This window comes from Mytilus trossulus, chromosome 2 (assembly GCF_036588685.1).
Source record: "Mytilus trossulus isolate FHL-02 chromosome 2, PNRI_Mtr1.1.1.hap1, whole genome shotgun sequence".
Taxonomy (NCBI): Eukaryota; Metazoa; Mollusca; class Bivalvia; order Mytilida; family Mytilidae; genus Mytilus; species Mytilus trossulus.
The window spans coordinates 92,079,040-92,106,540 of NC_086374.1; the positions used below are offsets into that span (position 1 = coordinate 92,079,040).

A 27,501-nucleotide genomic window follows, 5' to 3' on the forward strand; every position below is an offset into this window, starting at 1 on the left:
TCACTAAACAATTCAAAATTTGGTGACTAGGTTGAACGCATCTATTCCATCGAACTGGAGAAAAAGGATACTACATATACAGTTAAGTCGACTTCATATCTTGACTTACATCTAGAAATTGACAATGAGGGTCGGTTGAAAACAAAACTTTACGGCAAAAGAGATGATTTCAGCTTTCCTATTGTAAACTTTCCATTTCTAAGTAGCAACATTCCAGCAGCACCTGGGGTATATATCTTCCAATTGATACGATATTCCCGTGCTTGCATTTCCTGTCAAGATTTTCTTAATAGAGGGTTACTGCTCACAAGGAAGCTATTAAACCAAGAGTTCCAAATGGTGAAGTTGAAATCATCCCTTCGTAAATTTTACGAACGCCATCACGAGTTGGTTGACCGTTATGGAATAACCGTTTCACAAATGATATCGGATATGTTCCTTACGTCGTAACTACAATCCCCTTCGCTTTCATGAATGTGACTACCGGATTTGTAATCACATAAGCAACACGACGGGTGCCACATGTGGAGCAGGATATGCTTACCCTTCCGGAGCACCTGAGATCACTCCCAGTTTTTGGTGGGGTTCGTGTTGTTTATTCTTTAGTTTTCTATGTTTTGTCATGTGTACTATTGTTTTTCTGTTTGTCTTTTTCATTTTTAGCCATGGCGTTGTCAGTTTGTTTTAGATTTATGAGTTTGACTATCCCTTTGGTATCTTTCGTCCCTCTTTTAGGTAGATACCTCTTATTGAAAAAGTGGATTTTGCACAGGGAAAGCGAGAAGGAAACCCGTGTTGAGCGACAAATGAACAAACATGGAAAGAAGACAGTTTTAACCGATTCTGAAAATAAAAAAATACAAATTTTCAAACATCAAATTGTAACTTTTAATGATATGACTAAGTGTGATCCGATTCCAAAATATATACATGAGATATAAATATATAAAAATAATCTTGCTCCATCTTCTCGCTTATTATACACAACCAAATACGCAACAAAAGAAAACCTTGATACAGTCGTAGGTTAATTGATTGATTGATTGTTGGTTGCTTAACGCAGCATAAGTCCAAAAAGTTTTAAATATAATAGATGTAGGAAGATGTGGTATGAGTGCCAATTAGACAACTATTCATCAAAGTAACAATTTATAAAAGTAAACCATTAACTGTCAAGGTACGGCCTTCAACACGCAGCCCTGGCTTACACAGAACCGCTAGCTATAAAGGGCTCCAAAAATTACAAGTGTAAAACCATTCAAACTGGAAACCCAACGGTCTTATCTATATAAGACAATTTAAAAACGAATACTGCTTACTGCTTCTCTTAATTTTTATTCACGAGTATTCAATTAAATTGAACAATTTCTATATTTTGTTTTTATATATTATATGGTATATGACTTGACAAAAGGGATCAATCATTTCCAAGATTAGATAAAAAAAAAAAATTACGACTACATTGTATCATTTTGTGACATATAAAAGAACAACCTTCAGCCTGTCGTTTTGTAGCGTTTTGTGGCATGTTGACACGGCAACAACATTTCAGTCATTTTTAAAAAAAAATTCAATTATTTTCAAATATATTTAAAATGTCAAAGAATATATATATTTCCTCAATTCTGTCAGTACTTGATTTCCTAACTTTCTCAAAATCACATGTTTTACTCTTACAAAGACGAAGAAATCAATTCCCCGGTGGTATTTCCAGCCCATAAGCGAGTACTTTAGCACCGTCATGATATTACGGATACTCTTTTTTTTTTTTAATATACAGAAAAAAATGAAATTCTCTAATTTTTGTGCTATTTTCACATTTCCTGACCGGTGTGAGAAAAATATTTCTCCTCACTAGTGAAAAATCTGTTCTCGGCAAATGATTTGTCGAAATTTGATTATGACGTCAAAATGTTTTGTTTTCTTCTCAATTTTCCTGTTGTGACGTCATGAAAAAGGCGACCTTGCCTGATGACGTCGCATATAAAGAGCACAATTTTCTGAAAATCTTTGAAAAAGAACGATAAAAAGCATTAGAGAAACAGATTCCGACACTATAACTATAATACCTGGTTAAACATTACATCGTTTATTATTAGACCATGAAACTATTCCAGAACTGACCAAAAGCACCACTGACCAATTAATTGATGAACACCGAAAAATAATATAATCTAGGCAAGCCTCGCTCTTTAAATAATAAAATTTAACTGTCTCGAGTGGAGAAATATCGTAATACACTTGTTGCAGTGTAAGAATCTATATTTCCCTTGTCCATTGCTCTTATTTCAAGTCTGTATTTGACCTTTCAATTGATTTTTGGTTTCATTTTCAACAATTGATTTGGACTTAAGTGTGGTATTGAACATCACTTGCGAGACATAATTGTCCAAAGGAGTGATCGTGTGCTGTAACATTGGAGCCGTTAATGTTATTTCATACGAATACACATTAAGGTAGCAAAACAATTAGTATTCCATTACAAGGTTAGTTATGACTTTTTATATAATACTATTTTTTCAAAGATTTTAAATCAAATGGTCCTGCTTTTTTGATACCAGACATATAAAATATTAAAGACAAAATTGAAGGACAATCTATCTCTTGAAACTACTTCAATTGATAGAAATTTAGTATCTGATATAACTGAACGCGCAAACTAAAAGATAATGGAATTTCTTCGAATTTATTTGCATTTATGGATGAGTTTGTTTTTTCAGGTTATTTTTGTTTGATACTTTTGAAGAAAAAAAACACGTATTTAGCTACTAGAAATACGAATATAGCAACGCCAAAAATGAAATATGAAATCCAACCCGGGGGTCACAATTCCTTGTTATTACCATATTTGTACTTTTATCTACAACTGTTATCTTATATGAAGATTTTAATTTAAAACAAAACAACAGTAAACTAGCTCAAAGGGGAAAACTTAGAGTATAATTCAAGATTGAGGAAGTCTTTCTAATTCATCTTATAACTGTAACACTGATTATAAAGCTATTTATAAAAGTTAATGAACTGGTCGTCAAAACGGTCTGCTGTTGCAGTTCAGTCAAAATGGGATAAACTCATCAGATCGATACAAAGCAAAGAAACAAAGACCGGATGTAGCAGACAAAAGTACATCCGCACAACAAAACAAAAGTACAGAATCAGAACCTGAATCGCAGTTACTGACAGCTATTTCAAATACAAATAAAAATATTAAAACATTTATAAAGCTGAGATGTATGCAGAGGAATGGTTGAGATTTCATAAGGCCATAAACCTTGTCAGCATCAACATTAGCCTTTATGTTATAAATATTTTTAATTGAGTTATTTTTTTCAGTATGAGATGGTTATGGCAGATTTCCCAGTTATTTAATATACTATACTTGCAACAATTTAGAGCTTGATGTTTTGTATTGACATTTGTCAATAGTTATATACTGTATATATTTTCCTGTAAAATTATTCCACATAATCTATATTTCTAGCCTGTCAGCACTGGGATGCGTATTCGACCCCGCACGTGACAGGTATGTGCAGCTCCAAATCTTAATTGATTACTAGGACACACCCGTTATATCGCGGGTCCGTGACTGAATTAAAGTATATAACTATGCGTAAGCCTTATTTTAGTATTGATATTGTCATCTGATAAAGTCATGGCGATTATAAGATGCACAGTTTTCTCTGCTTTCAAAATCTTTCTGTTTGAACCCGTCGACCTTGAACTTATCAATTATTGGTTATATTAATTATTTGGAAAAACAAAAGGGCATGGAATGGCCTTTATTAGTTATAAATAAAGTTGAATTCTTGGATTCGATGTTTTACGTCATGCTGGCTAATAAATTGAAATCTGTAACCATACGCCTTATTTTAAGTCCAGATTTTTTATATTAGTATCGCCATCTTAGGAAGTTATACTGATTGAAATACTGCAATATGAAACAATGTGACAATGCTTTAATTTAGTAGTGTCAACCCTGCGACTATGACCCGTGTTTATGGCAAAATCTTGGTGGTGCTCCGGTCAGATGCGGAACGTACAGATAAAGTAATAGCTAGGTACCAGGGGCCTGTTTATCGAAGCTCTCTTAGGATTAGGACGTGTCCTAAGACCAACTTAGGACACATCTAAGTCCTAAATGGGTTTATCGAACATGTCGCAACTTAGGAAAATCCTAGGAATTGTCCTAACTTTAGGATACCAATTTAGGTGTCTTAAGATGGTCTTAGGATGGTCCTTACTTTAGGATACATTCGCATTTCGTCTTTTGTTCATTTTCACGCGTATTAATTTTAAAGCAGTAGTAAATATAGTTGAATTTCTCCGTAATGATATGAATAATGTTCGAGATTTACATTTGCACTGTTAAAGAATAAAAATGTGACACTTCGAATTCAACTCACTCACTCAAAAACATGTTATGATTTTTACGTATTATATATCTTGTTTACAGTTAGTTTGTTATTTTTTTATTTTTGTGTCATGTTTTGTTTCATAGTTTAAATGTACAATTATTTTAGAAAAAAATATTTATTATTACCTTTAATTTAAAACTACATATTAGTTATTAGTTTCTAATTAACCTTATTTGAAATACAATTATTGATAAAATATGATATCATAATTTTTTTTTCATATTCGGTTTGTATTTTTCTTTTCCGCTAATACTTAGGACATCAGTTAGAACGTCCTAGCTAAGATATTCCTAAGATAGCTTCGATGTGCATGTTGAGACGTGTCGTAAGTCGGTCCTAACTTTATCCTAACTTCTGTCCTAAGAAATTCTTAGGACCGATCTTAGGGCAGTTTCGATAAACAGGCCCCAGGTGAATATACTATTGGTATCGGTATCGGATTCACCTCAGAACTTGTTAATTATTGGCATTATTAATTAAATAGAAAACAAAAGTTTATTTTTTTAATTTTTAATCAACACCATTGTCCTATATTATTTATCGTTTTTACGTGATGACGGCTAACAAATTGGACGTCGTTATTTTAATATTATAGATCATAATAGTAAGTTTTCTCTCCGGTCACTTGTGCTTTCTCCACAAATTAAATCTGACCGCCATGAAGTAGTCAATAGAACTAAAAGGAGTGTTTAACTCAAAAAGTTAACCTTTCAACCAATTCACTAAAACTAACATGCACTACATGTATTTATTGTTATTGATAAAGGTTTAGTTCTGTTTCTTGAATGGCACTAGTATGGTTCTTGTGTCTAATAAAAGGGTATCAAAATCAAGTTTTACATCTTATGTTTACTGTTGATTTTCTTAAAGAATATATTTTTCTTATCTACTTTCTGAAAATGTTCAAAGTAAGCATGCGATCAACAAAATTGTAAACTGGTTGCCTGTTCGGTATTCCGTTTTATGTATTTTCATGCATATGGCAATGTTAAACAAAAAAGTACACAGACAAAAGTACTGTAAACTTTAATAACGATTAAAACAAATTAAAATCATGGCTCTCGTGTGAATTAAGTTTGATAAAAAGGCTCCATCTTCCGGACAAATTTTTGCACGATAATATAACTTATTCCGTTTAAAGTGTTATTTAATGTAAGAAACCCAGACATGTATTTGTAAATAAATAATGATATAACGAATTATAAACCTGTTTTGTTTCTTGTATCTTCGATAACGTTAAGAAACCTTTCTTAATGTTTTATGGATTACTGTAGTGTATACATGTACCAATTTGTATACCTCCTTGCAGTAATATTTAAGTGCATCATGTCTTGTAATCATGTTATAGTTACGTGTTACTAAAATATTCTCCGTTTTGAGTTATAAACAATAATTATGTCATGGAATATAAATGTTATTTAGAATAAAATCTTTAATAGATATAGGAAGATGTGGTGTGAGTGCCAATGAGACAACTCTCCATCCAAATAACAATTTAAAAATTAAACCATTATAGGTTAAAGTACGGCCTTCAACACGGAGCCTTGGCTCACACCGAACAACAAGCTATAAAGGGCCCAAAAATTACTAGTGTAAAACCATTCAAACGGGAAAACCAACGGTCTAATCTATATAAACAAAACGAGAAACGAGAAACACGTATATATTACATAAACAAACGACAACTATTGTACATCAGATTCCTGACTTAGGACAGGTGCAAACATTTGCAGCGGGATTAAACGTTTTAATGGGCCCAAACCTTCTCCCTTTTTCTGAAACAATAGCATAACATCACAACATATAAAAACATACGATAAAATATTAATTAGCAGACTTAACTCAATCAAAAAACGTATGATTACACAAAGAACGAATAAATTTGATCTGCGATATCTGAATACAAATGCACAGTTAATTAAATATTAGAGACAAACAGTCATGACCAAAAGGCTATCAAACAAATTCAAACACACTGAGAAATATTTAACCAATCAATGTTCACTTTAGAAAAAAACCGGTTTTTTATAATCTTGAAGTTTATACAAATGTTGTAAGAATAAGTGAAAAATAGAAGATATTACAAATAATCAAAGCTGGTATACAGCCAAGATCCATATAAATAAAAAATGACAAAAAAGCATTATAAACAGTATCAACAGGTCGAATTAACAAGAAAATACGATTTGAGAGTACTCGCAGTTACTGACAGCTAGTTAAAAGCCAAAACCAATTAATAGTAAAAAATCATGCATCAGAGACTAAAATCGACTAAAACACATCACAGGGATTTAGTATTTTAACGTCATTAATAGTCAAAGAAGACATGACTTGTGCAATGCCAAAAATAAGTGTATCGACAGGTAGTAGTATAGTGAAGAGCGACTTCTATAGAAATAAAAGTTAACGTGGCTGTGTCCCCTAGACATCTCGCCTCAAAAGATAATGAAATTTAGTTATGTTTTAATTTGCTAATGACAAAATCAATATTAGTGCCAATGTGAACTATATTCAGAGATCTAATTACAATATTGGTACGATAACCCTTACTTATAAGTTTGTTTAAAGGTTCGATGAGTTTACAAGGATCACATAGTGATTTCCTCGTTTTAAGTACAATATTACCATAAAATTTAGGATGAGAAATACCATTTTTAATAAGCTTTCTACAGGTATAGCCAAATTTACTAATCAAATCTTTGTATCTATGAAAGAATTTAGTAAAAGTTTTAAGTAATTTATGGTATCGAAATCCCTGACACAACAATTTACCAGTGATGCATTGATTACGTTCGTTAAAATCTATGACATCAGAACACACACGGGCAAACCGAACGAGTTGCGATATATAAACACCGTATGATGGAGCCAAAGGCACATCGCCGTCTAAAAAAGGAAAATTAACAATAGGAAATGAAAAATCGTCTCTTTTGTCGTAAATTTTAGTGTAAAGTTTCCCGTTTGAAATTGAAATGTCTAAATCTAGAAAAGGACAACTGCTGATGTTTATGTTAGATTTAGTTAAAGTAAGTTCGTTTGGGTAAATTTCTGAAGTATATTTAGAGAACTCTGGATTATTCAACGAAAAAATATCATCCAGATAACGGTATCTATTAAAGATCTGCATTGCGTTGTAACAGCAACTTGTCATCTAATTTTTACAGACTGTGTATGTGCTTATGAAAACCAATGCATCTTTATTTAATAGAACAAATAGACTGAGTAACTGAAGTTTAGCAACATAGTTTTAAATAAAACAATGTTTCAATTTTGATAGAGGAATACAATACTCTAGCTGGCTCTACAGTTGGATCCAAGTTTTCAAATTACCGACAAAATAAAGCAGCTGGCGATATTTCTGGCTTTAAACTTTTGAAGCCAGAGCAAGCCTGGTATCTGTTATATATAAAAAAAATATTTAGCTGCTATATGTATAAAAGTGTATGTTCTATGTGACAAAAAATGACAATGGGTGGTACTAATATATTTGAATTATGGGTTTCGTGCTATTCAGAATGCAGTATAACGTCATCATTTCCTTCGAAAAAGCATGCATAGTACGAAAAGATACACTGCCCTTTCCTCGATCTTGATATCTATATCACTAACGGAAAGCTGAATACTAAAATTTATGATAAAAGAGATGATTTTTCATTTCCTATCGTTAATTATCCATTTTTAGATGGTGACGCTACCATGCCACCATCTTACGGTGTTTATATATCTCAACTTGTAAGATTCGCTCGTGTATGTAACAATGTTTTAGATTTTAACGAGAGAAATTTATGTATTGCTGAAAAATTATTACACTAGGGTTTTCGATATCACAAACTAGTCAAAACATTTACTAAATTTTATCATCGGTATAAGGACATCATTCGTAAATATAGCTCAACATGCAGACTTCTTAAACGTTCAGGTATTTCACACCCAATTTTTATGGAAATATTCTTTATAGAGCAAAAAGGTGTCAGTATTCACCTCAGAAACTAACAAAACCTTTGAATAGACTTATTTTAAAGAAGGGATATAGTTACGATACTGTAGTCAGGTCCTTAACGATTGCATATTTTGGCGTTAATATTGATTCACTTATAGGGTCTTTGCATCGGAACTAAACACATTTATTAAAAAAACAGTTGTTGGCATGACACGGGTTATGTTCTTTTTATATATGTTATGATGGTATGATACTAAACCCCTAACGGGAAGGATTGTGCCTGATGTTCATATGATGAAATCATAATCTTTCAGTCAGTTTTATTGAAGTCTGGAGCTGGCATGTCATTTAACTGCTAGAAGTCTGTTGTTATTTATGTATTATTGTCATTTTGTTTATTTTCTTTGGTTAAATCATCTGACATCAGACTCGGACTTCTCTTGAACTGTCACAAGTCAGGAACCTCTGGCCTTTGTTAGTCTTGTATTATTTTAATTTTGGTTTCTTATGTACAATTTGGAAATAAGTAAGGGGCCAGCTGAAGGACGCCTCCGGGTGCGGGAATTTCTCGCTACATTGAAGACCTGTTGCTGACCTTCTGCTGTTGTTTTTTCCTTTGGTCTGGTTGTTGTCTCTTTGACACATTCCCCATTTCCATTCTCAATTTTATGTATGATCTGATGATACAGATGGGTGCTATAAGTATACAAGTATTTGTTACATTTGACATAAAATTTCCTTGTAACAGGTATATTTTTAAAATAGTATAAGAATGCCAGTATCTCTTTTATAAACAGTTGCCATTAAGTATTCTGGTGTATTCTTGAAGTAGTACAAGATACAATCTTTAAATATAAATAAATAACCCTTTCCCCCTCCCGACTGTACTCATGCGTCTATGATTACAGCGAAATTATCACTAATAGTATACTGTATGGCTGTTTCAATAACAATTTTTTAGCATGCAAAATCATCATTATGACTACTACGTCACTGTTCTATGTATTTAGTTTTGAGATATATATTGTCACATTATATACCTCTCATTATGGGAGAAACAAATAGAAAATGCCTTAAATTTTCACGGGTCAACCGCTTTAATAAATTAAGTTTTCAAATTTACACCCGTCATGAGTCAGTAAATATTACTTTTGTTATGAGAGTGCTTTATAAGAAGATGTGGTATGTTTGCCAATGAGACATTTTCCGCAATAGACCAAATGACACATAAATGTCAGCTATAAAAGACACCAAAATGACATAAAAAATATGTAAAACAATTCAAGGAAACAACTATTAAATCAAAATATCAAAATTTCTAAATAACTTTTTATAAATGACAGTTTTTGTCGAGTAATTTGCTGCAATGATGTAAATGGTGTTATATTTAGAAGCGTCGTTTATGTTTTGAAATACAAAATTAAAGATATGTATTGCTAACTTTATTTACTCAGTATACATAACTTAGATATTTATGGTACATGCATAAAATCGTTACTGATTATTAATGTTGTATTTATTATAATGTATCATTATTTTACAACCATTGATTTATATGGCTTAAATTGTAATTTTGAGATTGCCTAGAAGAATGAATTTTCAGTTTCGATAAAACATATTTATTTACACACCTACAAACCAAGTGTTAAGATATAAGTCGCCTTTAGATCGAACAAATACATCATTCTCATTTGTGTAGCGTTTTAAGTATTGGGACAACGTACGTACGCTCTTGAAGGTATCATACGCAAAACTGCACAAATCGTATAAATTAACTCATCATAGATACCAGGACTTAATTTAGTTTATACGACAGACTCGCGTTTCGTCTATAAAAGACTCATCAGTGACGCTCGAATCCAAAAAAGTTAAAAAGAATAAATAAAGTACGAAGTTGAAGAGCATTGAGGACAAAATTCCTAAAAATTTTGCCAAATACAGCTAAGGTAATCTAAAAAGACCAACAATTACATCGGTTTTCATCTATGTTTGTAAGATGGATGGTCCTTAAATAAGAGCGTTTGTTTTAATGGATATATTAAATGATGTATAATATGTATAATGCAGTATCAGCTCTATTGTGCTATTCCGTTGCGGTTAGATTATATTGGTGGAAGAAGCTGGCGTGCTGAAGAAAACCGTCGATCATCGATAGGAAAACTGCAAAGCCTAGTAATTAAAGATTGGAGTCGCTCCCACCTGCCTTAAAAAAATGAATACGAGGTTAATTCAATGCTTTTCTGAACTGATCATGTCTGTAGATATTGTTTACTTTTACACTACCGTTATTTTTTCTATAAGGCAAAAGGAACAAGTGGTTTTATTGAATTGCCTCATTTGACCAAAATTTGTTTTATTTTTAAGATTTGCAAAGTCTAATAAATTATTATTGTGTTTATTAGCAGCTTTATTTGAAATAACTATGTCTCAGAACATATTGAACAATATTCATATTACTAAATAAACTCATCAGGGATACCAGGACTAATTTTTCTACAAAATACTCATCAGTGACGCTGAATCCAACAAAGTTAAAAAAAACCAAATAAAGTACGAAGTTGAAGAGCATTGAGATAAAAAAAATCCTTAAAGTGTTTCCAACTACAGCCAAGGTAATCTATACCTGAGGTACAAAAGCCTTAGTATTTAAAAAAAATGTAAATTTTGTAAACAGTTCATTTATAAATATAACAATATCAATGATAATTCATGTTTAAGCGATACTACTGAAAGAACAAAAACTATTTTGAAAGAATTTCCATATCTACTGACGATTTATTTTCCAATTATCATTAAGATACTGCCTTGAAACAAACGCGACGCGTTGTGGAAACATAGAAATTCCGGGCGATCTGCCATCACTTCATCCGTCCGTGTGTCCGTCTGTTCGTGTTTCCGTCTGTCCGTGTGTCTGTCTGTTTGTGTGTCCATTTGTTTGTGTGTCCGTATGTTCGTGCGCTCGTCTTTCCGTTCGTCCATATGATACTCACCAAATTCTAAGCAAATTTTGAATTTTGATTCATAGGTTTATATCAGGAATGTCCCGGACAAGTAAAGAAATCGCTGCCGACCAACTTTTTTCGAAAGAGTTATACAATTGAATATATTAATTATATGAACCATCGCCTTGTACGTGATTAAACATGTACAAAGATGGCATATTTTGTTTTATGAAAAGCGTATTAGTGATTTATATTAGTAATGTCCACAACAAGTTCCAAATTTTGCCAATTAACAGTTTTAGAAAAAGTTATAACCCTTAGACATATTATTTATATGGACAAGGACAGATATTTATAAATTGTATGCATACTTATATTTCATGTACGTATAAAATATGTGCAGCATTGGACACATTGGAACTTAAGCTGTTCTTTTGTTTCAACAGCACAAAATATCTGCTTACTCTTCCGGAGCACCTGAGATCACCCCTAGTTTTTGGTGGGGTTCGTGTTGTTTATTCTTTAGTTTTCTATGTTGTGTCATGTGTACTATTGTTTTTCTGTTTGTCTTTTTTATTTTTAGCCATGGCGTTGTGAGTTTGTTTTAGATTTACGAGTTTGACTGTCCCTTTGGTATCTTTCGTCGCTCTTCTATTCAAGAGATACGACATAGAGTAAAAAAATTAAGATTCCTATTTATAAAGGAATTGAACCCTGAGGAGACCCAAGATTTATCACTAATTTTGTTTCTTCTGATACACCTTTACACAGTAATCAACTATCACAGTCAAGACACAAAGCTCTGCAGAACATTTTACAAATTAAATAATACAAATAATTTTGTCTTTTTATGTTTCTTTTTTGTTCTTGTTTGTTCACGTATCTATCTTTTTATTTGCTGTGTTATTTCATATGATTTATTACTATATCATTATAATTTGACAATGATTAAACTATACACCATATGTGCCCATAATTTGCTTACACGGATATGACAACCGTTTTACTTTCTGTTCCGGTTATCATTATGCAAGCTGATAAAATTCACGTGCACGACAAAGCAGAGGATCGTGAAATGTCTTCTTCAAGATTGGAATTGTTTGCAGGTTTTTAAATTGTACGCGTCGTCTTTAACATAGGCATCAGCTGTTTCTTTGTAAATAATATAATTGAGCTGTGAAACAGAATTGGAAAGATTTAACCGATTCTCTTCTTTCAAATAGGCAGTTGTGACTGTGTTGAAGCGATTAAATGGAATTGTTCTTAAATTGCAAGAAATCTAAATTATGGAATCATAGAGTTTCTTCAAATGCTAGCAGAAAAATATTAGTGCAATGAAACGAATTTATGACTAAATGTATCGATGTGTTTGTGCTTCGTAAGATTGATTGACTATGTTCACAAAATAACATGTCACCATCTTCTCTAATCCTCCGTGTTTCTCCGAGGGTATTAACAGCCCAGTAGTCTAAAGTAGCCCAGCACTTATGTGTTGACAAGAGTTATCATTGATATGTTCATAATATTAAATTTACTGTTAACAAACCTTTACATTTTTGAAATACTAAGGTTGTTCTACTTCAGGAATAGATTACCTTCGCTGTATTTGGCAAAACTTTTAGGAATTTTTGGTCTTCAATGCTCAACAACTTCGTACTTTATTTGGGTTTTTAAACATTTTTGATCCGAGCGTCACTGATGAGTCTTTTGTAGACAAAACGCGCGTCTGACGTAAATGTAAAATTTTATTCCTGGTATCTATGAGGAGTTTATCTAAGAAAATGAAATCGTATTCTTTAGTATATATTTTTGTTATCAATATTGAGGTGATTGACACATCGAATGAAATATCTGCTACGTTCACAAACAAATGTTAGGTCAAAAGACATAACACCTACTTATCAACAGGGAACTTTTAGGTTAAAGTACATAAAAACCAGATTTGAGTTATTTTACCCTGATGTAAGTCACTGTGGACCAATCAACTTGTGATCTGTTCACCTGAGTATCTGTTTCCTGTATCTAATTAACTTGTCTCCTGTTGTCAGGATGCCCTGTATTGTAAGTATAATAATTACTTAGGTTTGTACGGAATTTGCTTTTAAGATGCCGTGGTTATTTGCATCTGAACAAATATGATAAAAAATCTATAGCTATAACCACTTTTTGTCAATGATGAAAATGACACAAAGTAATTGTGGGGGCGTCTTTAGCGGTTTTCATTCGTAACCTTCGTCAGTAACACAATCACTTAAAAGACAGGGGTTTATTGATACGTGAATACGTGAAGAACCATGTGACTAGTCCGACTAAAATAGAAAACTGAGTCTGGCTCAATATCAATTGTTGCTAAAAGGTAGATTTTGCACGAGTTAATAGGAACACAAGTTGTTATAATTGAACATATCAACGGTAATTTTTGGAAATGTATATTATAAATCATGGAAGCACTGAGGAACTGATTACTGTTGCATTGTCATTTTGGTTTTTTGTTGCACTTCAGTGTTTCTGTTGTCTCGTTGTTTTCCTCATATAGTTGATGTGTTTACCTCAGTTTTGGTTTGTAACCCGGATTTGTTTTTTCTGAATAGATTTATGACATTCGAACAGCGATAAACCACTGGTGCCTTTATTTACTAAAAATTCACCAGAAGTGTATCGTACTGAAAAAAAACCAACAAAAACAAAAACCTAAAAAATCCCAACCTTTACATTTGGTGCGTCTGAAGCGTAGTGCTTGACTAACCCTCATCAAGAAAGTTCAAACACAGTTCAACATGTGTTGTCAAAAATGGAAAAATACCCAATGTACGAAAAACCAAAAGAAGTAGTCCTTTTTGGAAATGACAATTTGAAGTCTTCTCCAATTTGAGTATTTGATTTATCACTCATATATAAAGCTACAAACACGATACCACGTTGATTATATGATTTCATTAATTCAAGATAAATGAAGTTTGTTTCTTTACATTATAATTTCTATTTCCTAATGGATTTGTCAAGACATAAAACGCACGCATATTTTTCTGAACTTTTAAGAAACATGAAGTTCATTCAACCTGTCAAAGCAGAGTTTACATACCTGAAGGTGTATCTATTACTATGACGAACATAAGATCAATATGAAAATCAAATGTTCTAAGACAATATTAAAAAAAATTCAAGAAAATCGTTAACGTCTCATTACCTTCAAGGCTAATGAATCGAAAATCAAATATTTCAAAGTATGTTCATTGTAATTAACATCGTCACAAACTTAAAGGTCACTAGTATCATCGTTGGACTTATTTATGTTATTACGCAATTAATCAGCGATGCGTCAAAACTGAAACTTTTATGTAAAACATAAAATTGTGAGAGAGACAATGGATCGATCATTTATTGTTTTAGTAGGCATGTTTATTTGCTTTGCAGTTATCTCGAGTTTAAAGGCTGTTTATATTTAGAATATGAAATAAATATTAAATATACATTTTCAATTATCCTTATATAATGCTTCTTGATCAGATTTCTCTTGCATGTACTGCATAAGTTGCACATTTCGACAGTTAATTTACCTTCAGTGATGTTCGATGCGAATGTATTTGAAAATACAAAATTTTATACAAGTTATTAAAACGAAACAAATTGTATTTGATAATTTGGTTTAAAAAAACGTTTAAATCGTAACTTCAATGTAATAATAAAAAAAGTAAAAATAATAATAAGTAACGATTGAGTCATCAATAATTAGTTTTAGCCTTCAAGTTAAATTGTTTATGAACGTAACTTCAAACGAAAACAAATTAATAATACATCAAATTAACACAACTCTACACAAAGACAGACAGAATAAATTCGAAGAAAGTCTATCATCAAGAAAGGATAACTATTCAAACTGCATTACTAACTGTCTTAAAAGACAATATGAGTTTTTTTTTCTTTTTTACCTCAGTAATAGTTAACCATAGCTGTATTTGGCAAAACTGATAAGAATGTTGGTCCTAAATGCGGTTCACCTTCGTACTTTATTCAGCATTTTTAACATTTTTATTTTCGAGCGACACTGGTGATTCTCTTGTAGTCGAAACGCCCTTCTGGCGTAAATACAAAATTTTAAACACTAGAAGATTTAAAAGTGTCATTTACCGTTTGGAACCGCGATCATGTGCGCTCAATAGCTTCAACAAAGAATAACCAAATGAGGTTGAAGTATAACCGATAGTTTATCTGTGATGTTTATTTTTATAACAGATTTTGATAAAATTGAACCAAAACTGACTGCTAATAGTAAAAGACTATCTGAATATTGCGCATTAAAAATCATTGAAAAAAATACAAAAAACTACAGTCTAAAAATGGAAGACAGCCTGCTGGACATATTCATATTTATTATTTCGCTCCTACATAAGTTTTGTAATAATACATTGAGGATTCCGTTTATGACATATATAGTTAGGTAAAATTAATGCACTTACAAATGTTTCCTCTTTATTATTTAAAGTGAATACGAGTATGGATATTTGCATTGGATGCAAGGAAAAAATATAATAAAATGAACAATTGTATTCTAGCTTAAAGGTTATGTCAAATAACAATGCTCCTCTGTTTGAAATGATAACATAAGAACAAACATTTCAATTTGGTTTGTCATTATTCGATATGCTTGACTTGATTCAATTGAGCATTTGCCATCTTATCACCAATATCATAATTGGATGTGACGAGATTATATTCATGCTTATTAATTCTACATAATTATATTTGTCAGCCATTTGATTTAGGTATTAAAACGCTCGTTATAGTACAAAATGTAATCGGCGTGGACTATATCGGAAATCAATTTATTGTTTCATTCAAATCTTGTTAAAGTGTTTGAAGAGAATGATGTTCGTTAATGAAATATATATTTTAAATACATCATAACTTTCAGAATGATTTTCACCACTGTATCTGAAGGAATAAACTTAACTTATGGATATCATGATTAAACAGGTATACTTCAGACGCGCGTTTTGTCTACACAAGATTATTCAGTGACGCGCGAATTAAAAAAGTAAAAATGACTGAGTATACTACAATGTTGAAGATCACGTGATCAAAATTACTTACAATTGTATAATGATTATCTATAATTATGAACATATCAATGATAATTTGCATTTATTGTAAATATTTATAAAATAAGCATTAATCCCCAAGTAATAAGATTTTGTAATGAAATTAGACGAGTGATAATACATGTGTACATGTGATAATCACAGCAAGTGTTAACATATTGTCCGAATCATTATCTCTAAGAAATTTAAGAAATTAAATCCGTTTACTTTCTTCATTTAATTATTTTACGTAAGCGGGAACATTTAGGTAATTTTGTTGTCTTATGTGTTATGTTTCATCTTTTGTTTATCTAAGTTTCGAAAACTTCAGCAGTTTTTTCTTACTGCTTGAAGATATTCCGAAGACTAAGTAGTGTTTTCATTTCACTTGTAAATGTTTCGAAAACTCATACGTCCTAATAATATTTTAAATATTAAGTTACATCCTATTTATTTGTATCGAAGTCCTGTAATATTATGTTGTCATTTTAATGTTATATTTAACATTGCCATTAAAGTGCGAGGTTTGGCATGACACAAAACCAGGTTCAACCAACCATTTGTTTTTTATTTTAAAAATGTCCTGTACCAAGTCAGGAAAATATCCATAATAATTTGTTATATGATAGTTCGAGTCTGTGTGTGTAACATTGTAACGTTGTGTTTCCGTTGTGTCATTTGTTTCTCTTATATTTGAGTGTGAATTCACATTTCTATAAGACGTGTCACGGTACTTTTTTTTTTTATCCCAAATTCATGTATTTGGTTTGATGTAATGTTTGTTATTCTAATCGAATTTGGTCTATTGCTTAGTCTATTTCTGTGTACGTGTGTTACATTTGAATGTTGTGTCGATGATCTTCTCTTATATTTAATGCGTTTCCCTCAGTTTTAGTTTGTTGCCCCGATTTTGTTTTTTGTTCATAGATTTACAATCAATAATGTATATAGTATACCTATGGCCATTTCAAAACATTTGCAAGTAGTATAAAACCACTAATTAAAGATGTTGTCAAAACATAAACATTAAAAATATAAACATTACAAATAAAGGCAACAGTAGTATACCGCTGTTCAAAACTCATAAATCCATGGACAAAATCAAAATCGGGATAACACTGAAATGTAACACTCATAGACAAAATCCCACGAAAATAACAAATATAACATTCATAACTTCAAAACCAAATACATGAATTTGGGATAGACGAGTACCGTAACATTTGCAAGTAGTATAAAACCACTAATTAAAGATGTTGTCAAAACACGTCTTATCGCTATGTGAATTTACACTCAAAAGAGAAAATAAACGACGCAACGTTATAATGTAAACACACATAAACGAACTATAATATAACATTGGCTATATTCCTGACTTGGTACAGGGCATTTTAAAAGGAAAAAAACGTACCTTGTCGGAAAACCGGACTAGATTTTTTGGAGTTACAATTCCGTTAGCTTTATCTGTAATCTGATTTGTATCTTTATAATCAATTTATGAGATTGTTAAACTACTGCTGCCGATATTTAATAATAGTAAATATAATAGTTTTATGAGTTTTCTTATACCTATTCATCAAGTAATTTGAGTACTTCGAGCAATTATAACGACCAATTTATCTAAAATTAGAAAAGTCAACGTCTGAATTTATAACTGAAGGTACAACCTATTAGTATTGCAAATTCTTTTCTATTTTTAATAATTCGTGATGAGATTGTCATTTTCTCCAATGAGTTATGTCCTAACTTCATTGATAATGTGGCAAATTACTATTTTCTATAATAGATTTAGATGAAGAACATGTTTGCTGTAAGTATGAGAGAACATATAAGAGTTTTTTGAAAATACAATGATAACACATGTTTGTAGAAGAAGAAAAAAATTGAAAGCAATACGTTTAATAATTTCTTACGTCTGAAGCGCTTTTCCGGATTTACCTTCATCATGAACGCTCAAAGTCAATCATTTGAAACCCGAAAATGTATAAGTACCAAAACTGTTGAAGAGCTATATGTCAAAAATACTTAAAATGAATAGCCAAATCCATCTAAAGCAACTTTGCCTGAGGGAGTTAAAACCTCAGTTTCTTAATAATTTCAAAATTTATAAACAGACAATTTTAGTAAAGTTTGTCAGTACCAAAATACTAACTACTGAGCTGATAATACCCTCGGGGACTGATAGTCCACCAGCAGAGGTATCGACCCAGTTGTGAAAAAATTGAAAACAACACGTTTAATAATTTCTTGCGTCCGAAGCGATTTTCTGAATTTATCTTCATCAGGAACACTCAAAGCCAAACATTTAAAAGTTTAAATTACCTAAACCGTTGAAGAGCTACATGTCAAAAACACCTAAACAAAATAGCTAAATCCATATCAAGCCAAATTTGCCTGAGGCAGTTGAAACTATTTTATTTACCTGTTTCAGCTTTTAATTGTTATTTTGGTACTCAATTTCATCAATAAATGAAAATATTTGAATAATTCGCGTCGTTTGGTACAACAAGACTATCTGATGCATTCCGTAACCTAGATTGTATTATCTTATCATCCGGAATATCAAAATTTTCTAAAGCTTCGTCACCGTGAAGTGACAATAATGATATTAATAATCATACTTATAAAGTGGTCGACTTTTCCTTGTTGACAGACACCATCTTTGATCTGTCTTTGACAGAACAATATTCCCAATATCCCTTTTCTGCGCCTTAAATTCAAAACCAATATTGTAAACAAAAGTGGGCTTATAGTAAAAAATACCATGATTCATATAGAACTTTATTACATTAGTCGTATATTGTTCTGACATCTGACGCTCTGATTTTGGAATTGGTTCATGCCATGATAGCAACGGTAACAACGAGTCTCCAAATCAGTTGCTCAGACCAGTTTGAATGTAATCTCATAACTCTAGGGCACAATTCGTAAAGGTCACATGACTTAATGGAACCACTTTGAAATACTGTCATTCCATCTCATTTTGAAAACCCCGGACACACTTGGAAATTGCATCAGATTTAACAAAAACAAAAAAAACCAACAAAATATCTACAGTTTAAATCACATTTTAAAAGAAACATAAACTTATTGTACAAGACATATCGTTTGTAGGTTAGTTAATCCAATAATCACATTAAACATTTACTTTTCGGAAACATCTCGTAGACTAGTATTTTGTTCAACTACCATATCAGTAATCACATTTAGATGGTGCTACATTAAGTAATTTTGTAGACTAAACAGTAAATGATAGATGTATATACATATACTATATTTGTAAACGTTACTATGCACGTGACACTTTCAATGAATTTAAGATCATACAAATCGAGATTGAGTTCATTTTAATGAGTGTGATCATCTTGACATGACCGTTTCGTTTAATTGTTGCCATGATCTGGACGTGACTTTTCATTTGTCTGCGTTATCTATTTGGATGATGAAAATATCAGATTTAGGAAAATTTAGAATAATGTTTAAAGTAGTTTTAATGTAATGTATTGAGTATTATGTAAAGGTTTTATTTCTATGTTTTAAAAGGATTTTTCATGACCCTTTTTTATTTTTTCGATATGACTCGAATATTTTTAATAAAAGCAACAACAAAACATTCAACCTTTAATACTTACTTTTATTTTTTTTAACATTTATCATATAGAGCATAAAAATCTCGTTACATTACTGTGATTTCCTTAAGGTTTGGACATGAAAAATTTATTACAAAAAAATATATAATATAAAAAAAATCCAGAAAATATCTTCATCCTGTCAAATTTTAAATTAAGATATTCCACAAACAATGCAAGAATTTTTTCCAGACCTTTATATAACGTTTTAGACACATGTATACAAAATGTATTGGATACAATTAACTAATGCCAACAATGAATTGCCAAAAAAATATTCAATTTGGTTGAATATGTATAATTGATTTGTAATGAGGACATTTTGACCAATAATCTCTTCGTTTTGTCGTTTTTATGGGGCTTCCCCGTAATATCAAAATGAGGACATAGACAAAAAATGGACAATTGAACACAGAGATGGAATTAAAGCATACAACAGCATGCAAGGCGAAAATTAGAATTGCCGAAAAAGATAAATTGTTCGCGTGAACATTCAGATGATGAACGGCAGCAAAAGCCCTTTCACTATTTGTTTTAGTGGGTGTGAATATTGTTAGTCCTTATCGAATACTAATAAACCATAATTATTCCTATACAGGAATTCTTTAACGACACATTATCATTACGACCCTATATAGGATATGTATGATAAATATTGTTTCAATGTAGACTTGTGTTTAAATATAAAAACACCGTTCAAACCTATGATTGCGTGGAATAAAAACTGCAATTCTTAAACGTGTTTTAGGCATACAAATTTCTTTGTAGAAGGATTTAGAATCAGCACAAACAACATTTAAAAAAAAATTATATTTATATTATATAACACTGCAGTATATGCTGTAACGTTATATCAAACAGTTTTGCGCTTTTCATAATGTGACTTTTACATGATGAATATCAATTGATTCGTTTCTCCCCTTCTGAACTTTAGTCAAGTATGTGTACAACGTAGGAATTTTATGTCTTGAAGTATTAAACATATTTACACCAAATTAGTATTCTTATGCAACAGTTAGAATTGGCGCTCCTTACACACTAGTTTTTCCAGTATATCATCATTTCGATATCTAAAAGCATCAATTTAAATTATGTGGATTAGTCATAGTTTACACAACTACTCAATTAAGGGACATTTCTTTTCAGGAAAAGTATACAGTGATACCTTTTGCAAAGTATTTTAATCACCGTAAACACGCAAGCACTTATATAATAAACACTTGTGCTTATTATCCTTAAAGAGTTCTGTTTTGCGTTGCCACATCAGGTGAAATGTATTACATAATACACAAAACTATAAAGATAATTCGATAGCATATTTTACTGAATATTGAGACCTAAGTCATTTCAATTGTTTAACAGTATCGTGACTTTTTTGGGTAAATGCCACATTTGTAAATGATTTTGTATACACAATTTAGACCGACCTATTGTTTACAATGTATTGACACAGTCATTTAACCTCGTGCGTTGGCGCATATTAATACCACACTGTTCTACGATAAAATATGCCAACAATTTAGTATTTATTTTATGTGACTAAAGTAGAGATGTCAGCTTTTGAGTTTACAAAACAGAACTGAATATAAGCAGTCGGACAAAGAAGTGTCTTTAGTTAGTAATAATACAATACCATAATTTTTTGGACTGTTGAAAAACAATTCAATTTAAGAATAAGTGTCTAGCAGAAGTAATGAAAAAATCGGGAAAATTATAGACTTTTTCACTTTTATAGCAATTGTAGTGCAATCTTTGCAATCTGTTATAATCTGTCAAGCTTAAAAGTAATAGTTTGCAATCTTTAGCCCTTCATGAAAATAGCTTTTTATGAGTTACAATTAAATTAATTCTTCATTTATATACTGTATTGAATTTGTAAAATGGTGGAGACCACTTTTAAAAAAAAAATATCCTCTTTTCTTAGTTTTGATGCACTGTCGACGAACCTGATCAAGTTCTTCTTGTATGTTTAATGCCAATCATCTTTTTTATTTATTTTTTTTGCTTTTTTTTTTTTGTGTTTAACTTTGGCTTCTTAATCGAACCATAAGTTTTGAACATTGAAAAACTACTGTTTCGAATATTCACACTGTTAAAATGCTAAACAACTTTGTCCTACTTTTAACCACTTTTCTACTTTTATAAAACAATAAATGAAGGTTGAGTCATACAGTCTCACTATTTCATTTTTTATTTCATTGTTTGGTAGTTAACGTTCAAACAAAAGATAGAGGAAACCCCTGTTTATTGAAAAATTGCAAATATAAATTGATGTCTACTTGTATTCCTAAGATTTATAAAATATATATATTTTATCCTTTTCGTATGGAGTAAATACTTCACAATTAGTCGTAACACAGCTGTGTTTCTTTTAATAATATAAAAAAAATGATCAGTTTTAAAGAAATATATAGGCTATACATTGATTATTGGAAATGTTAACTTTTAAATGTTAACAAGGTAGACTGTATCTAGGAAAAGAAAAACAAGAAAACGTATTTTAAGATAATAGCAATACCATATACATACTACGGATATTAAATATATTTGGAAGGGTTCAATTGAAAGCTTGTTGATAAATACCCTTATTTTCCTGAGGCAGTCGACATTCCCGTCTTTCAATCCGGACGACGCATATTTCAGATGTTACATATTGAATTCACGTTAATTTTGTTCTTGTCCTGAATATATGAAAAAAGAATATGTGGTATGAGAAAAATATGTACAAGAAAACCTGATGACACAGAAATTAAAAACTATTAGCTGATTTTATATGCATGAAATATGTTTGCTGCTGCGCGATTATAAAATGTTCAAAAAAAAATGATTAGATATGATATTAATATATTTTATATCGACAAAAATAATAAATAATAAACTATACTCACATAATGCGTTCCCAAATATCCAGTACCCTTTATAATATCGCGTTGCACCAAATGGAACACAGAACGATAAGTACATTAGATCGGTCACCGCTAAATTTAGCAGGAACATATTGGTTATAGTTCGAAAAGTTTTATTTTTTATAAAAACTAGAACCACAAGTCCGTTGCCTAACATTCCTGTAATCATAAAAATCAGGAAAATAGCTGGAACTGCAAATCTGTATTCCCATTCTGGAGTTTCAACCAATTCTTCTGCAATACTTATGTTTAAATCTTCTACATATAAAAGAATATATTCAGAACTTGAATTATTGTCATCAGTATTTATTTCCATGATTGTCTAATTGTGACTGTATCATTATCTAAGTTTGATCTTCTTATTCCATTGACTAGTCTAATCACGTGAAGATTTTATGGTACACTTTTATTCGATGCTAAATTTGTCACATTAATCGCATTTGGGTATTTAGTGTTATTATATAAATCGGTCGTTGGTCGACATGTGCACCACAATCTATACTGCTGTGAACAACTGAAATCCTTCGTACATAGTGGAAATAATTATGAATTTAAATTAAGTCAATCATTTGTATTATGGCGAATTTATAAAACGTTATTGTATTGATAATATTTATATTTTTTTACGGTTCATGAAAATGGCCATATTCCAAAATAAACATGTTAATGACCGTTGAATAGAAATGTCGTAAAAAGCATGGTTTGTAATTTAAGACTTGAATGATATACAGTGGTCTGATTTATATCCGTTTAAGATGTCTTTTTTACACATGCATATTCAAATAGACGTGTCGATTAATTCTACAATGTAGAGATTTTGACATTATTTGCTGGGTTTTCTTACTTACGTCGGAAAGGCTACGTCTATATTTTACTATACTTTACGAACTAAGGCAATTTATAATTCATGTAATATACACACACACCCAATAATCAATTTTAATTGCATACTTACAAAATATACCTTTCTATTCGATTTTTCTCTGACGTAATGATTTGAAGAGAAATACAATGTCGATTGATGTAATGATATTTATCCCACTTACCATAAATAAAAATAAACAGTTATGATTAACGATTTATAAGGCGGGGTAATAGTGCTTGCTTTCAGTGCCTGCAAGGCCTTCTTTTATACGATTTTATTTGATATTGGTATGCGTGTATTTGTAGGTTTGTTGTCTGTTATACCGTTATTAAATGGTAATTAAAGTGCGTTTTCTGTGCCGAATTTTGTTGATAATATTATAATATTTGTGTACCTTATAAACTCGTTGATGGAGATTAAGATAGAAGAAATCTAAAAACTTAGACATTTAACGCCAAATTCAGAAGGATTTTGTCAAATAATGCTAAGGTTATCTATTCCTGGGGGTAGAAACAATCCGTACTAATATATAGTGTATGTTTTCACTGTAAAATAGGAAGTTTGAAGAATTATTCTATGTAGAGAAGTCCGTATTTTGTGGAAACGTGAAAACGACATGTAGACCTATATAAGCCTTTTGAGAGTCACAAGTAAAACCAATTGCATTCATTGGCTGGTATCACGTAATTTCCGTCATTTTCATTATTCATTTATTGTGAAAGTAAAAAAAAAAGAATTTGGTTTTCTTTTTTTAAATTGTTTGAACTTATAATAAACTGTTTGATTTCCAAGTAATATTAAAGCTAGGTATATTTATGCATTTGTGCGTCTGGCCCAAGTAAGCCTTTGACCTTTGTTAGTCTTGTATGATTTTTTAGAATAGTTCATGTTTATGTTTTAAAGTTTAGTATGGCCTTCATTACCACTGAAGTGGTACACATTTTTGTTAAGAGATCAGTTGAAGCACGCCTAAGAGCGCGGGAGTTCCGCGATGAATTAAAGAGCAATTAGTAGTCTTCGGTTGTACTTTGCTCTTGCTATTGTCACGTTAACACATTCCCTATTTCCATTCTAAATTATATATATTGCCACCGAAAGCTTTATTTTTGAAGCCAAGGTGGTCGTGTGGTTACCGCACCGGGATACAGTGCAGGCGAATTGGTGTCACGATATCTCAGTAGCAGTTCGAATCCCGGCGAGGAAAGAACAAAACAGTTGCGAAAGTAAATGTACAGATCTAACATTGTTAGGTTGATGTTAAGACGAGTTGTATTTACATAATGTACACAGCCATGTATCACCATCAGTGCTGGTGATCCGATGGATACATCTGTTGTAGAGTTGTCACTGGTTTCAGACGTACTGATAAACATAATTATTCCTGTGACTGTTTCTTATTTTAATTTGTAGGATCCTTTACTATAGATAATTTAGCTGATCTGCAAAAATAACATCTTCATGCCTTACATATCATGTACTGTAATACGACGCTAGATTGAAACTGACGTGGACAGGTAACACCCGGTCACCGAAAGCTCCATTTTGAAGTCTAGGTGGTCATGTGGTCTAGCGCGCCGGTTACAGTGCAGACGAATTGGTGTCACGAAACTGTTGAAGAGCTATATGTAAAAATACCTTAAATAAATAGCCAAATTCATCTAAAGCCTGCTTTGCCTGAGGGTATAATCTACCCCAGAATTTTTACTCGAACTCGTTCATAAATACAGATAAAAACACAGCATCAAGTAATCGCATGAACTTCTTAGGGAGCTAAAACGGATGCAGAATCAACTAAAATTATGCGTTTCCTGCTGTACATGGTTTATTATCCATGCATGGAAATATCGTGTCAAAATATCACATTATGGAATAGAAAACAATCAAGAAATGGACCGATTTGATGCCTAATTTGGTATTAAAATATATAAGATCTCGAAACAGGCTTATTGTTAGATGAAACAAAGACACAACACGATCGTTTTGGTCAACCACTTTATGATGGGTACATTATAAAAGTTGTGTAGCATTGATTTCAGTATTTTTTTTAATTTTTTAAAGGAAGCTTTTGCATCAGAATCACAACCCTGGTCATGAAGTCCGCACAGTATGAAAGAGGGACAAAAGATACCAAAGGGACAGCAAAAATCATTAATCTAAAATAAACTGACAACGCCATGGCTAAAAATGAAAAAAGACAAACAGACAAACAATAGTACACATGATTCAACATAGAAAACTAAAGAATAAACAACACGAACCCCACAAAAAACTAGGGTTGGTCGCAGGTGCTCCGGAAGGGTAAGCATATCCTGCTCAACATGTGGCACCCGTCGTGTTGCTTATTTGATAACAAATCAGGTAAATAGTCTAATTCTGTAGGTCACATTCATGAAAGGGAAGGGGATTGTAGTTACGACGTAAGGAACATATCCGATATATATTTATATATCATTTGTGAAACGGTTATTCCATAACGGTCAACCAACTCTTGATGGCGTCCGTAAAATTTAGGAAGGGATGATTTCAACTTCACCATTTGGAACTCTAAACTTCCTTGTGGGCAGCATCCCTCTATCAAGAAAATCATGATAGGAAATGCAAGCACGGGAATATCGTATTAATTGGGAGATATGTACCTCGTATGCTGGTGCTGCTAGAATGTTGCTACTTAGAAATGGAAAGTTCACAATTGGAAATCTGAAATCATCTCTTTTGTCGTAATATTTTGTTTTCAACCGACCCTTATTGTCAATTTCTAGATGTAAGTCAAGCTATCAGGCCGACTTAATTGTATCTGTAGTATCCTTTATCTCTAGTTCGATGGGATAGAAGCTTTCCACATAGTCACCAAATTTTGAATTATTTAGTGATAGAACATCATCTATATAGCGGAAAGTAGAATTACAGGATATTGTTAACTTCTTATCTTTCTTCCTAAGAAGTTCCTGCATGAAGTCAGCCTCATAATGATAAAGAAACAATAATTCGGCAAGTAGAGGGGCACAGTTTGTTCCCATTGGACATAAACCTGCAATCGTGAAAAGAATAAAGTGAGATATTGAAACGTCATACGGTTGTTCCGCGTGTTTAGTACCATTGAGAAATGAGAAGTAATTAATAGGTTATTATGACATTTGTCATAGATTTTAGTTTGCATGTGTTTCAGATCAGGAAAATGGTAATAAATTGAAACAAACAGCAGTATCTTGATTTTTTAAGCTAAAACACAATCATTTTAATCATTTTCATAAAATGTCATCAGTGTACATGACAATACATAAAAATTTATGATGACTATCTCATTATGAATACATGTTAATGGTTCGGAAACATTTTACCTGAAATTTTTTAGATGCACATTGATGCAAGCATTAGTCAATTAAACCAATTTATGTATTGATGAAGTGTTTTTTCATGTTTTCAAAAAATGAATGACAAAGAAAAAACATAAATAATTTGTGTAGCAGCATACCAATGAAAATTAAAAATAGTTATCGAACAACATTGCATGATTTAAATAAATTGATAAGATTAACTGATGCCTAAAACATACAGAATAAGTATTTTCATAATTGGAAATATGAATTTTAATTCATGAGATAATATTCCATTGAATGTCTAGCTCCATCATATTTATATTGGCTATTTAAAGGTTTCAATACTATATGTTTTATTGTGCTTATAATAATATAAGCATTGAAAGATCTGCTGTTGGCTTGAAAAAAA

At 31.5% G+C, this 27,501-nt stretch overlaps 1 protein-coding gene across 1 annotated transcript in view; it reads right to left on the reverse strand.

Moving 5' to 3' along the window:
- LOC134708365 (galanin receptor type 1-like) overlaps positions 1-23,460 on the reverse strand; it is a 44,581-nt gene extending 21,121 nt beyond the window's left edge. Inside the window, exon 1 of the mRNA XM_063568839.1 lies at positions 22,893-23,460. Within this exon, the coding sequence (XP_063424909.1) occupies positions 22,893-23,226 (334 nt within the window). The 5' untranslated portion in view covers positions 23,227-23,460. The remainder of the gene's footprint in view (positions 1-22,892) is intronic.
- Positions 23,461-27,501: the final 4,041 nt, after the last annotated feature.